This window comes from Heterodontus francisci, chromosome 8 (assembly GCF_036365525.1).
Source record: "Heterodontus francisci isolate sHetFra1 chromosome 8, sHetFra1.hap1, whole genome shotgun sequence".
NCBI classification, from domain to species: Eukaryota; Metazoa; Chordata; class Chondrichthyes; order Heterodontiformes; family Heterodontidae; genus Heterodontus; species Heterodontus francisci.
In genome coordinates, this window is record NC_090378.1 from 43,572,702 (window position 1) to 43,588,105 (window position 15,404).

The following is a 15,404-nucleotide window of genomic DNA, read 5'->3' on the forward strand; positions in this document are numbered from 1 at the left end:
TGCACTGTTGCAGCTGCTGCCTTTCAGATGAAAGGTTAAACTGGGGCCGTCTCTGGAGGATGCAAAAAATCCCATGACACTATTTGAAGAGCAAGGGAGTTTTCCTGGTGCCCTGGCTAAAATTTATCCCTCAACCAACAGCCAAAACAGGTAATCTGACCATTTATTTCACTGCTGTTTGTGAGAACTTGCTGTGCGCAAATCAGCAGATGCATTTCCCACATTACAACAGTTAGTACGCTTCAAAGGTACTTCATTGGCTGTAAAGTGCTTTAGGGTCTCTCGAGGTTGCAAAGGTTGCTATATGAATGCAGTTCTTCTTGTTTCTAATTCCAAATACATAGTTAATATCCAAAATATCTAGAGTATAAATAAAACCTCAGTAATTGTTGTGGAAACTGAAATTATTTTCATTTCCTTTGTTGCTCATGGTTTGTATAATTGAGATTATAATGTTTACTTTTTAGTTGCCACTAGAGATTTGTTGGCAGTCTATAAACCTATTGCAGTTGCAAGAATTATTTTGTAAAGTGCTTTAAGATCCTATATAACTACCATTGTAACTACTGCTGTGTTAAGATAGAGATTGAGGCAATAGTAACTAGTTGCATATCACTTCACACTGCCTTGTGATTAGGGGAGCATAAATTTTATCATAAACTTCTGTATGTCATAATTTAATTAAAATTACTCATTCTGACTGCTCTTATGATCCTCATATTTCAAAAAGTTCATATTCTGAGCAGGAGAAGAAATGTGGCCAAAGGAATTCTGATGAAAGGTCACTGACCTGAAACATCAACTCTGCTCTCTCCACAGATGCTGCCAGACCTACTGAGTATTTCCAGTACTTTTGTTTTTATTTCAGATTTATAGCATCTGCAGTATTTTGCTTTATGACCAAAGGAATTATTTGCAAATATTGCTTTCCATATGAAAGCTAACGCAAGACCTGTTTTCTCCTATTATCAGTATGGGCCACTCGCTACTACTTTTCCTGTGGAAATTTTTTTTTTTATATGCACTTTTATGCATTTGGGTTTCCTTACAGTTGGATTAGAGGAAAGGGTGCACCCAGATGGAATGAACTGCCAGGCCAGACTTATTTCAGAGGCGTTTTTGAGCCACAATCTATTGCACCAAGGATTTAGATGCCTCTGGCTAAGAACTGGCCAGCAGAATGCATGTAGTAATAAAAAAAACTTGCAACTCCACTTGAAAAATAAGCAACTGAGTTATGTTCCCTTTTATTTGCGGACCAATAAGGAAGTATCACAGAAGGTTTTGAGCAGTTTCCTTACATAGGCTGTTTTGCATGTTTTAATGCTTGAAGGTGAATGGTCTCTATATAATCTCTCTCACCCTTGTATTTCTCCCTTTTAATAATGCGCCTGTTTTGATGGTGGCACATAGAAATTTATCACTGTTGAACTATCTGCTCGAGCTAAACACTTTTTCTCTTGATAGAAAATTATTTTGATTTGTCCAGTAGTTTAGAATTATTCACCAGAGCTTTGCAAATGAATATAATGCCAGTTATTTAGCATTGTGTTCAGTTTATCTGTTTGTTTGGTGCACTTGCAACAGTATCATCTTTTTCACTAGAAGTTGACACCTGCAGGAGAACATTTTCTACAGGATTGTAGGCTGATCTTGCTTCCAGGCCAAGTAGCAAAGTGTGGGAAAATACTGTACCCAAGCTAAATTGAAATGGCTAAACTAATAGGGTAATAGAGCTTTATGTGTTTGAATACAGATGAGGATAGATTGCTGGCAAATATACCAGGCAGAGCTGTTCTACCAAAGGATATCCTAGATTTAGTCTTTGAACATTGCTGTTCAAGTCTCTATGCATTCCCCCCCGCCCAAATATTGGAGAAGCTTGGACTCTTCAGCCTGGTGGAGAGGCGATTTAATTTTTGTCGCAAAAAATTGTATACATCTCCGTCATTGCTAATGTCTACTGTCTTGCTTGGCTGAGGACTTTGAGTCTTCAAGCAGACCAATAGTCCAAGGTATTGAGGATTCCATTTTTCATTTCTGGCCACTTGCTCCACATCAGCAGAACCTTAAGATTTTTTCTCAGTTGACTTCAAGAATCTTTCAGTTTAAACACGTATGTCCGTTTTAGTCCTGAGTTCTGCAGCATGAGGAGAATGTTGAACGAAAATAAGTAACAGATTATGTAATATGTTGATCTTCATATGCTGAGATCTAGTCAGTCCTTTGATCCTCTTCAGGAATCTGTTTACAGCTTATACATCAATCTTGTGTAATATTGATTATATGTGTGCATTGTTTTTCTACCCCAGTTCAAAAGGAAATAATGTCTTCTTTCAGAGAGTTGTACTAGGATATGGAAAAGGAGAGTTAAATTGGTTATTGTTATGAATTCTTTGGAGGGGAATTATATCCTTAATTCATTTTGATAACTTGGGTTTAAATCAAAGACACTACCTTGGGGGAATCTTGCTGTTGGTTGTAAATGTGTATTTAGTGTGCTACCTAATATTTTCATAGTATCTTCTTGAAGCCAATGTATTCAGTTTCCCTTTTCAGCCAGCGACATAATCTGATATTGTATCTGATTTGCAGAATGTTAATTCTCCAGCTAATGAACGTAAGACAAAAAACACCTAATTGTTTTGCAGTTGCAGCAGTCATCTGTGGATTGGATTTAATTTAACAAGTGGTGTGTCTGGAACTCTTCATTCTGCTTGACGGCTCATTATTCATATAGCTAATGTTTTAATTTAGTAATTAGCTGCTTCACTTTTTTAAATTGATCAGCTAACACATCACTTTATTTGGGGGATGGGAATTTCTTTTGGATATGTATCATTTCATTCTTGCAATCAACCTGTGGCTACCTAAGTTCTTGAACTTGCCAGAGCAGTTTAGGATTAAATGATAGTTTAAAAATTGCGCTACTTTCATTCTGTAGCAATTGATCAAGCCAACAGAACGTTGAACTACAAAAGCCAAATCAGTAGAATATGTCAGAGAAAGTAGTGATCAAATATACCGGGGTCTGACTAGACCTCACCTTGAATGCTGTATCCATTTCTAGTCATTGAGAAACAAGGGAAATATTGAAGTGCTGGAAGCAGTTCAGTGAAAAGCCCATGAGGCTATTGCTAAGAAAGATTTGGGCTTTTCAGTCTTGTAGGGAGGCATTGGAGAAGTGATTTATTTTTTGTTGTCACATGTGGGCTACTCCAGCAAAGCTGTATTTACTGAGGTATGTTACAAAGTGAAAGGATAAGGAAAATCTGAAATGCTACTTTAAATTGTGGAAGTAGGAAAAGAAGTTTTAACTTCATAAAAGGGAAATTTAGAACTGATATCAGGAAATTGTTCTTCACACACACCAGTATTGGAATTTTTAAAATTTATTCGTTTATGGAATGTGAGCATAACTGGCAAGGCCCATCTCGAATTACCCTTGAATATGGTGGGTGAGCTGCCTTGGTGAACCACTGTAGTTCATGTGGTGTAAGTAGACTCTCGGTGCTGTTAGGGAGGGAGTTTCAGGATTTGACCCAGTGACAGTGAAGGAACGGTGATATGGTTCCAGGTCAGGATGGTATGCAGCTTGGAGGGCAACATGCAGGGAGTTTCCATCTGCCTGCTGCCCTTGTTCTTCTAGGTGGTAGAGGATGTGGGTTTGGAAGCTGCTGTTGAAGGAGCCTTGGTACATTGCTGCCACTGTGCGTCAGTGGTGGAGGGAGTGATTGTTAAGGTAGTGGATGGGGTGCCGATCAAGTGGGTGCTTTGTCCTGGATGATGTCAAGCTTCTTGAGTGTTGGAGCTGCACCCAAGCAGGAAAGTGGGGGGTATTCCATCACACTCCTGACTTGTGTCTTGTTGATGGTGGACAGGCTTTGGGGGGTCAGTAGGTGAGTTCCTTGCTGCAGAATTCCCAGCTCTTGTTTCACAGTATTTAATATGGCACATCCAGTTAAGTTTCAGGTAAATGGTGACTCACAGAATGTCTTGGGGAGATGGTTAGATTCTCTCTTGTTGGAGATGGTCTTTGCCTGGCACTTGTGTGACACCATTGTTACTTTATCAGTCCAAGCCTGAATTTTGTCCAGCTTTTGCTACGTATAGGCACAGACTGCTTCATTATCTGAGGAGTTACAAATGGTACTGAATACTGTGCAATCATCAGCAAACATTCCCACTTCTGACCTAATGATAGAGGGAGGGTCCATGATGAAATAGCTGAAGAAGGTTGGGTCTAGGACACTGCCCAGGGAACTCCTGCAGTGATGTCCTGTGGCTGAGGTGATTGGCCTGCAACAACTACAGTCATCTTCCTTTGGGCTAGGTGTGATTCCAGCCATTGGAGGGAGAGTTTTCCCCCTGGTTCTCATTTACTTCAATTTTACTAGGGCTCCTTGATGCCACACTCAGTCAAATGTTGCCTTGATGTCAAGGGCAGTCACTCTCGCCTCATCTCTGGAATTCAGTTCTTTTGTCCAAGTTTGTGAAAGTGGAGTTGAGGTAGAATATCAGCCATGATGGTGTTGAATGGCAGAGCAGACTCAGGATGTGGGTGGAGGGGCCGTGTTTGTTGGAGGCACCCAAATGGTCCGTCCCTGCTTCTGTTTCTTACGTGTTCATGTTTGGACCAATGCTGTAATGAGGTCTGGAGCCCAGTAGTTCTGGCGGAACCCAAACTGAACATCGGTGACCAGGTTAATGTTGAGCAAATGTCGCTTGAAAGCACTGTCGATGCCACCTTCCATCACTTTTCTGAGAGTAGACTGATGAGGCAGTTATTGAAAGATTGGATTTGTCCTGATTTTAGTGGACAAGACACAAGCTGGGCAAGTTCCCACATTGACGAGTAGATGCCAATGTTGCAACTGTACTGGAACAGCTTGGCTAGGGACGCAGCCAGTCTGGAGCAGAAGTTTTCAGCACTATAGCTGGGGTGTTGTTGGGGCTCAGAACCTTCGCTGTGTCCAGAGCGCTCAGCTGGTTCTCAGTAGGTTCTTAATATCATGTGGTGGTGGTTGGGACCTCAGGAGGAGGTCCAAATGGATCATTCACTAGGCACTTCTGGCTGAAGATGATTGCAAATGCACTGATTTGCTAGGCTCTGCCATCATTGAGGATGGGGATATTTGTGGAACTTCCTCCTCGTTAGTTGTTCAATTGTCCACCACCATTCACGACTGGATGTAGCAAGACTGCAAAGCTTTGATTTGATCCATTGGTTGTGATCGCTTTGCTCTGTCAGTAGCATGCTGCTTCCACTGTTTAGCATCTTTGTAGTCCTGTGTTGTAGATTCACTAGGTTTGTACCTCGTTTTTTAGATATGCTCTTGATGTGTTCTTCCATACTCCTTGTTGAACCAGGGTTGGTCCCTTGCCTTGATCGTAATGTTAGAGTAAGGGATGTGCAGGCCCATGGGGTTGCAGATTGTGCTGGCGTACAATTCTGCATCTGCTGATGGCCCATCGTGACTCATGGATGCCAGTTTTGAGCTGCTAGATCTGATCTGCACCTATATAGTTTAGCACAACGGTAGCAACCGTACAGGACGATGGAGGGTGTCCTCATTGTGAAGATGGGACTTGGTTTACACAAGGACTGTGTGGTGGTCACTCCAATACATGGCCAAGTAAGTTTCTCCCTTGTGTTGGTTCTCTCGTCACCTGCCGCAAGCCCAGTCTAGCAGACATGACCTTCAGGACGGCCACCTCTATCAGTAGTGGTGCTAGGACATTAGAAGACCTCCACCCAGAGTACATTTGGTGCCCTTGCTACCCTCAGTGCCTCTTCAAAGTGGTGTTCAACATGGAGGATTACGGATTCGTAGAATGGTTACAACACAGAAGGTCATTCAGCCCATCGAGTCCATGCTGGCTCTCTGCAAGAGCAATTTAGCTAGTCCCACTCCCCTGCCCTTTTCCTGTAGCCCTGTAAATTATTTATCTTGTGTTTATCCAATTTCCTTTTGAAAGCTATGATTGAATCTGCCTCCACCACCCCCTCAGGCAGTGCATTCCAGATCCTAACCACCTGCTGCGTAACAAATGTTTTTCCTCACGGTCCTTTGGTTCTTTTATCAATCTCCTTAAATCGGCGTCTTCTGGTTTGCGACCCTTCTGCCAGTGAGAACAATTTTCCTCTGTCTACTTGGTCTGGTGTTCTTATGATTTTGAACACTTCTTTCAAGTCTCCTCTCAACCTTCTCTTCTCTAAGGAGAACAACCCCAGCTTCTCTAATCTATCCAGGTCACTGAAGTTCCTCAGTGCTGGAAGCATTCTCGTAAGTCTTTTCTACAACCTCTCTACAGCCTTCATATCCTTAAAGTGCAGTGCAAGACTCCACTTGAGGCTCGAACACTGCTTTCTAAATGTTCTTCATAACTTCCTTACTTTTGTATTGTATGCCTGTATTTTTAAAACCCATTTTTAACTGCATTTTCAACCTGCTGTGCCGCCTTTAATGATTTGTGCACATATACCCCAGGTCTCACTGTTCCTCTGCCCCCTTTAGAATCATACCATTTAGTTTATATTGTCTGTCCTCATTCTTCCTACCAAGGTATATCACTTCACACTTCTCTGCATTAGATTTCATCTGCCATGTGTCTGCACGTTCTACCAGCCTGTCTATGTCCTCTTGAAGTCTATCACTATCCTCCTCTCAGTTCACAATACTTCCAAGTTTTGTGTCATCTGCACGTTTTGAAGTTATGCCCTGTACACCCAAGTCTTGGTCATTAATATAGATAAAGCAAAGCAGCAGTCCTAATACCGATCCCTGGGAAACCCCACTGTATACCAGTCTGAAAAACAACCTTTTATCACTACACTGTTCCCTGTGACTCAGCGAACCTTTTATCCATGCTGCCACTGTTCCTTTTATTCCATGGGCTTCAGCTTTGCTGGCAAGCCTATTATGTGGCACCCTATGGAGTCATAGAGTTATACAGCACAGAAACAGGCCCTTCGGCCTATCGTGTCTGTGCTGGCCATCAAGCACCTATCTATTCTAATCCCATTTTCCAGCACCTGGCCCGTAGCCTTGTATGCTGTGGCGTTTCAAGTGCTCATCTAAATACTTCTTAAATGTTGTGAGGGTTCTTGCCACTGCCACCTCTTCAGGCAGTGCGTTCCCGATTCCAACCACCCTCTGGGTGAATTTTTTTTTCCTTAAATCCACTCTTAAACCTCCTGCACCTTACCTTTAAATCTATGCCCCCTGGTTATTGACCCCTCCACTAAGAGAAAAATGTCTTCCTATCTAAGCTAACAATGCCCCTCATAATTTTGTATACCTCAATCATATCTCTCCTCAGCCTTCTCTGCTCTAAGGAAAACAGCCCTAGCCTTTTCAGTCTCTCTTGATAGCTGAAATGCTCCAGCCCAGACAATATCCTGGTGAATTTCCTCTGCACCTCTCCAGTGCAATCACATCCTTCCTATAGTGTGGTACCCAGAACTGTACACAGTACTCCAGCTGTGGCTTAACAAGCGTTTTGTACAGCTCCATCATAACCTCCCTGCTCTTATATTCTGTGCCTCGGCTAATAAAGGCACGTATCCCATATGCTTTCCTAACCACCTTATCTACCTGTGCTGCTGCCTTCAATGATCTATGGACAAGTACACCAAGGTCTTTCTGACCCTGTGTACTTCCTAGGGTCCTCTCATCTATTGTATATTCCCTTGCCTTGTTAGTCCTCCCAAAATGTATCACCTCACACTTCTCAGGATTAAATTCCATTTGCCACAGCTCCGCCCCATTTTACAGGCCCATCTATATTGTTAGACTCACCGGCCTGTAATTACCTGGTTTATCCCTGCTACCCTTCTTGAATAATGGTACCACATTCGCTGTCCTCCAATCCTCTGGTACCTCTCCTGTGGCCAGAGAGAATTTGAAAATTTGTGTCAGAGCCCCTGCAATATATTCCCTTGCCTCACATAACAGCCTGGGATACATCTCATCTGGGCCTGGGGATTTATCCACTTTTAAGCCCACTAAAACAGCTAATACTTCCTCCCTTTCAATGCTAATATGTTCAAATATATCTCAATCCCCCTCCCTGATCTCTACTCCTACATCGTCCTTCTCTCTAGTGAAAAGTAATCATTTTAAAACCTCACCTATGTCCTCTGGCTCCACACACACATTGCCACTTTAGTCTCTAATGGGCCCTATTCTTTCTCTGGTTATCCTCTTGCCCTTAATATACTTGTATGTTTCTGCAATACTTTCCAGTATCTCCACTACCAGGCGTCTCAGTTTTTGTTCTCAGATAATTCATATTTTAATTTATTCTGTCTTAGACGACTTTTAGCTGATCTTGGATATTGAGGCCACTGCCCAGCCATGCCAATAATCTAATTCCAGTAAAATAAATCTCCTTGGAAAGGTTAGGAACTGATGCAGCTTTCTGAATTAAGAATGGGAGAGGGTTCATGTCTAATTGGGAAACATAGCACAGAGTGGGTAAAAACAGCTATTTTATAGTATGAGTACATACGCACATTCTTGTCTTTCAGGTCATTTATGTATATAGTGAAAAAGAAATTGCGAAATAACAGACTTGGACTGGTGTATGACAGTCAATATTATAAGATTTCTTTCCATCAGAGGTCACATCTTTCTATCACCTGGCATGCACAAATATATTTTCTTATTTCAACCAATTTATTCCTGTACTGGGCCCTCAGCTTTTCATCACATTCATCATATTCCTAGCTCTACAAACTGACTTAAAATTGCTCAGAGCCGTTCTGCAGAAATATTATCTACCATTGAATGACAGGATATGGCTTTGAACTTGCAAGACAAGATCCTGATCTCAGCCGAGATGTTTTTGGGATGCACCAGGAGTGTTGGTTTGCCTGAAAAGTTGCACAAAACTAAATGAGTTGTCCCATAATGCTCTAGTACACCTTTTACTAACTGATCAAAGGAATAAATTTGGCAGTAGGTTGCTCAGAATTATTTGCAGAATGAATTATACTAGCTGAGAAGATTTTTTAGTTGTTAAGTCTAGTTCTTTGTAAATAGTGATCAGTGTAGTAGTATTTTAGACCAGGGTCTTGAATATTTATAAATGAGAAGCGAGCACTGCATGAAACCACTTAAGTTAGTAATTTCCTATTCGGTGTGCTTTCTTTTTAGTACATTAATAGAGGGAACCTCGAACAGTTGTTGGACAGCAGCGTTCATCTATCCTGGTGTGTCCGGGTCAAAATAGCGTATGACCTTGCCTGTGGACTCAGCTATCTGCACTCAAAAGGCGTCTTTCATCGGGACTTGACGTCTAAGGTACAGTATATAGAGCGAGAAATCAAAAATAAATGCTATTTATTCCTTGGGTCGTTATTTAAATACTGTCACTTGGGAAGATAGATTTATTTACAAACTAATGGAGCAGAATCACTTTATAGACAAATACACTTTTGCTAAACATGGAGCGCACGAGTCAAGTCTTGCTTGATCTAGGGGAATATGTGCCTGGCATTTGTGTGTACACAAGTATCATCATGAAGTTGCAGATAGGTGGTACTGCATATGATGGTGTACTCCAACATTGTATGAAACTCTAGGCATTATTGAAAAACTAAGTTTTCTCCAGCTAAAAAGTAGTGTTCTCCCACATTGCCTCTCTGGAAGAATTGGGCAAGGCCTCTGGTTTCTCCTTCAGAGGAGTTTAGATTGTCCTTTACAGCTTTGTGAATGTATTTCTTTTCAAGCAGGTCTGTTTTATTTTTCCTTCATTTTCAGCTTCCTGAGGATTGAGGTGTTTGATTGATGAGCCTTCATTATGAAAATGGAATGTTATTTTCTTCAGGACCTGCATAAAATACGACATAAACAACGTTAATGTGGCTCAGTTTTATTACTTATTAAAGTATTTCTCTGTTCACCTATTGACAACCATGTAGTTGTAAGCAGTTATTTCAAAGAGAGACGTAAAACAAAAGGCAGTGAGAATTTCATTAGTGAACAGTGTGCCCCACTGAGTTATTTTAGATCTGCTACAACTGGATTGGCAATCCTGTAAGCTATGCAATATATTGCCTGCATCAATCCAAGTGAGCACCACTTCAGTTGGAACAAAGTTAACAGCATCTGCCAAATTAAATAATATCAAATGTAATATTTATTCTTAAATGATGCATAAAGCTCAACTCACCAGGATATAAACACTGCTACTTTCTATGTTTCCAACAGAGAAAGTACTCAATGCTAATGCAGTAGATATAGTTTATCTGCATTTTCAAAAGGCCTTTGATAAGGTGCCCCATAATGGACTACTGAATAAGTTCAGAGAATGCGTAGTTGGAACAAGTGGCAGAATGGATTGCTAGCTTGCTTCAAGGCAGAAAGCAGACAGTCGGAGTAACGGGTAGTTATTCAGAGTGGCAGAAGGTGGGAAGTGGTCTCCCACAAAGAACGGTGCTGGGACCACTGTTGTTCACAATTTACGTTAACGATTTGGACTTTGGAATCAAAAGCGCAATTTCTAAATTTGTGGATGATGCCAAATTGGTGTACAGTCAATACTGAGAAAAACTGCAACAATTTACAGGTGGACATTAATAAACTTGCCGAATGGAAAAATAATTGGCAAATGAAGTTCAGCTGATAACCGTGAGGTAGTATATTTTGGTAGGAAAAATAGGGAGGTCACTTATTACTTAGAAGTAATAGGTTGGGCAGAGGAACAAAGGGATCTTGGTGTAGAAGTGCACCAATCACTAAAAGTTGCGCCACAGGTGAGCAGGGCCATAAAAATGCAAATCGAGCACTAGGCTTTATTTTTAGAGGGATTGCATTGAAAAGTAGGGAGGTTATATTGAACCTTGGTTAGACCACACTTAGAGTATTGTGTGCAGTTCTGGTTGCCATATTATAAAAAGGATATAGAGGCACTGGAGAAGGTGCAGAGAAGATTTACAAGGACAATACCAGAAATGCGTGGGTATACATATCAGGAAAGGATGAACAGGCTGGGTCTCTTTTCTCTTGAAAAAAGAAGGCTGAGGTGTGACCTAGTAGAGGTCTTTAAAATTTTAAAAGGTTTTGGTAGAGTGGATACAGGGAGAATGTTTGCACTTTTGGGGAAGAGCATAACTAGAGGCCATCAATAGAAGATAGTCACCAAGAAATCTAATAGGAAATTTAGAAGAAACTTTTCCCAAAGGGAGGTGAGAATGTGGAACTCGCTGCTACAGGGAGCGGTTGAAGCAAATAGTATAGATGCATTTAAAGGGAAGTTAGACAAGTATAAAGGGGAGAAAGGAATAGAGGGTTATGATGATTGGTTTCAATGAGGAAAGGTAGGAGGAAGCTCGTGTGGAGCATAAACGCCAGCATGGACTGGTTGAGCCGAATGACCTGTTTCTGTGCTGTATATCCTACGTAATCCTATGTTTTGTCTTTGGTGCTCCAAATGCACATTGAAGGAGCATCAGATCAGTTTGTAATGTAAGGGTAAACTCCAATCAGGAATGCTGATCTTGGTGCATTCAGCCACTCCTAATTGTGAATATCTGAGGACTCTGACACTGGTGCAGTGTATCTATCAAAATTGCTTGGTGCCAAATCATTATTAAAGTCAAAACTGCTTACGTGTACTCCCACCTCCCTTCATAAAATTACTATGAAAATTACTACCTTCCTCGAGGAAAAGTAGTCAGGTTTTCTGAAACAAGATTGGTTGAACCATAGGAGCATGTCTGGATGAAGGATATGATTCTCTAAATAAATCCATTTTCGCTGTAGTTGATTTTAATAAAACATGCTACTTAAAGGAGTAGACAACTATTTTATTCTTTCTTGGGATGCGGGCATCGCTGGCAAGGCCAGCATTTTTTGCCTATCCCTAATTGCCCTTGAGAAGATGGTGGTGAGCTGTCTTCTTGAACTGCTGCAGTCCTTGGAGTGTCAGTCCACCAACAGTGCTGTTAGCAAGGGAGTTCCAGGATTTGACCCAGCGACAGTGAAGCAACGGCGATATAGTTCCAAGTCAGGATGGTGTGTGACTTGGAGGGGAACTTGCAGGCGGTGGTGTTCTCATGCATCTACGGCCCCTGTCCTTCCAGGCAGCAGAGGTTGTGGGTTTGGAAGGTGCTGTCGAAGGAGCCTTGGTGAGTTGCTGCAGCGCATCTTGCTAATCATACACACTGCTGCCACTGTGCATCGGTGGTGAAGGTGGTAAATGGGGTGCCAGTCAAGCGGGCTGCTTTGTCTTGGATGGTGTCGAGCTTGAGTTTTCTTGGAACTGCACCCATCCAGGCAAGTGGAGAGTATTCCATCACACTCCTGACCTGTGCTTTGTAGTTGGTGGACAGGCATTGGGGAGTCAGGAGGTGAACGACTTGCCACAGAATTCCCAGCCTCTGACCTGCACTTGCAACCACAGTATTTATGTGCCTGGTCCAGTTCAATTTCTGGTCAGTGTTGACCCCCAGGATGATGTTAGTGGGAGATTCAGTGATGGTAATGTAATTGGACATCAATGCGCGATAGTTAGATTCTTTCTTGTTTGAGATGGTCATTGCCTGGCACTTGTGTGGTGAGAATGTTATTTGCCACTTATCAGCCCAAGTCTGGATGTTGTGCAGGTCTTGCTGCATCTAGACACCGACTGCTTCAGTATCTGAGGAGTTGCGAATGGTGATGAACATTGTGCAGTCATCAGTGAACAGCCCCAATTCGGACCTTATGATGGAGGGAAGGTCATTGATGAAGCAGCTGAAGATGGTTAGGCCTAGGACACTACCCTGAGGAACTCTTGCAGTGATTGTCCAAGGACTGAGATGATTGACCTACCACAACCATCTTCCTTTGTACTAACTATGACTCCAACCAGCGGAGAGTTTTTCGCTTGATTCCTATTGTCTCCAGATTTGCTGGGGCTCCTTGTTGCCATAGTCGGTCAAATGCTGTGTTGATGTCAAGGGCAGTCACACTCTCCTCACTATTGCACAACTAGTCAACCCACAAGGTACCACTTTGAAAATTCCACCCTTCATCTGCAGGCGATTATCCTGTAGATAAGAAGGAGGAACAACTGAGGGAACCAAAATTTGAATTATGATTTGCATTTAATGTGGAGTATTTCAAAGCCTCCACATACTTTAATCCAGGGGCACTTTGAAGATTATGACCTAGTGCAGTACTTTTGAAGTTTTAGTTTGATGGCTTACCTTTTGGAGAAGGTCATCTGAGAGGAATGAGAACAAAGAAAATTACAGCACAGGAACAGGCCCTACGGCCCTCCAAGCCTGCGCCGATCCAGATCCTCTATCTAAACATGTCGCCTATTTTCTAAGGGTCTGTATCTCTTTGCTTCCTGCCCATTCATGTATCTGTCTAGATACATCTTAAAAGACGCTATCGTGCCCGTGTCGACCACCTCCGCTGGCAACGCGTTCCGGGCACCCACCACCCTCTGCGTAAAGAACTATCCACGCATATCCCCCCTAAACTTTTCCCCTCTCACTTTGAACTTGTGACCCCCAGTAATTGAATCCCCCACTCTGGGGGGGAAAAAGCTTCTTGCTATCCACCCTGTCTATACCTCTCATGATTTTGTACACCTCAATCAGGTCCCCCATCAACCTCTGTCTTTCTAATGAAAATAATCCTAAACTACTCAACCTCTCTAAATAGCTAGCGCCCTCCATACCAGGCAACATCCTGGTGAACCTCCTCTGCACCCTCTCGAAAGCATCTACATCCTTTTGGTAATGTGGCGACTAGAACTGCACGCAGTATTCCAAATGTGGCCGAACCAAAGTCTTATACAACTGTAACATGACCTGCCAACCCTTGTACTCAATACCCCGTCCGATGAAGGAAAGCATGCCATATGCCTTCTTGACCACTCTATTGACCTGCGTTGCCACCTTCAGGTAACAATTGACCTGAACACCCAAATCTCTCTGTACATCAATTTCCCCCAGGACTTTTCCATTTACTGTATAGTTCACTCTTGAATTGGATCTTCCAAAATGCATCACCTCGCATTTGCCCTGATTGAACTCCATCTCCCATTTCTCTGCCCAACTCTCCAATCTATCTATATTCTGCTGTATTCTCTGACAGTCCCCTTCACTATCTGCTACTCCACCAATCTTAGTGTCCTCTGCAAACTTGCTAATCAGACCACCTATACTTTCCTCCAAATCATTTATGTATATCACAAACAACAGTGGTCCCAGCACGGATCCCTGTGGAACACCACTGGTCACACGTCTCCATTTTGAGAAACTCCCTTCCACTGCTACTCTCTGTCTCCTGTTGCCCAGCCAGTTCTTTATCCATCTAGCTAGTACACCCTGGACCCCATGCGACTTCACTTTCTCCATCAGCCTACCATGGGGAACCTTATCAAACGCCTTACTGAAGTCCATGTATATGACATCTACAGCCCTTCCCTCATCAATCAACTTTGTCACTTCCTCAAAGAATTCTATTAAGTTGGTAAGACATGACCTTCCCTGCACAAAACCATGTTGCCTATCACTGATAAGCCCATTTTCTTCCAAATGGGAATAGATCCTATCCCTCAGTATCTTCTCCAGCAGCTTCCCTACCACTGACGTCAGGCTCACCGGTCTATAATTACCTGGATTATCCCTGCTACCCTTCTTAAACAGAGGGACAACATTAGCAATTCTCCAGTCCTCCGGGACCTCACCCGTGTTTAAGGATGCTGCAAAGATATCTGTTAAGGCCCCAGCTATTTCCTCTCTCGCTTCCCACAGTAACCTGGGATAGATCCCATCCGGACCTGGGGACTTGTCCACCTTAATGCCTTTTAGAATACCCAATACTTCCTCCCTCCTTATGCCGACTTGACCTAGAGTAATCAAAAACATCTGTCCCTGACCTCAACATCCGTCATGTCCCTCTCCTGGGTGAATACCGATGCAAAGTACTCGTTTAGAACTCACCCATTTTCTCTGACTCCACGCATAACTTTCCTCCTTTGTCCTTGAGTGGGCCAATCCTTTCTCTAGTTACCCTCTTGCTCCTTATATATGAATAAAAGGCTTTGGGATTTTCCTTAACCCTGTTTGCTAAAGATATTTCATGACCCCTTTTAGCCCTCTTAATTCCTCGTTTCAGATTGGTCCTACATTCCCGATATTCTTTCAAAGCTTCGTCTTTCTTCAGCCTCCTAGACCTTATGTGTGCTTCCTTTTTCCTCTTTGCTAGTCTCACAATTTCACCTGTCATCCATGGTTCCCGAATCTTGCCATTTCTATCCCTCATTTTCACGGGAACATATCTCTCCTGCTCGCTAATCAACCTCTCTCTAAAAGCCTCCCACATATCAAATGTGGATTTACCTTCAAAGAGCTGCTCCCAATCTACATTCCCCAGCTCCTGCCGAATTTTGGTATA

General features: G+C 42.5%; 1 protein-coding gene across 4 annotated transcripts in view; it reads left to right on the forward strand.

Moving 5' to 3' along the window:
- The window catches only part of tesk2 (testis associated actin remodelling kinase 2), a 143,720-nt gene that overhangs the window by 88,296 nt on the left and 40,020 nt on the right, over positions 1-15,404 (forward strand). For all 4 annotated transcript variants that reach the window (XM_068037036.1, XM_068037037.1, XM_068037038.1 and 1 more), the window contains one exon: positions 9,162-9,308. In XM_068037036.1, the coding sequence (XP_067893137.1) occupies positions 9,162-9,308 (147 nt within the window). The remainder of the gene's footprint in view (positions 1-9,161; positions 9,309-15,404) is intronic.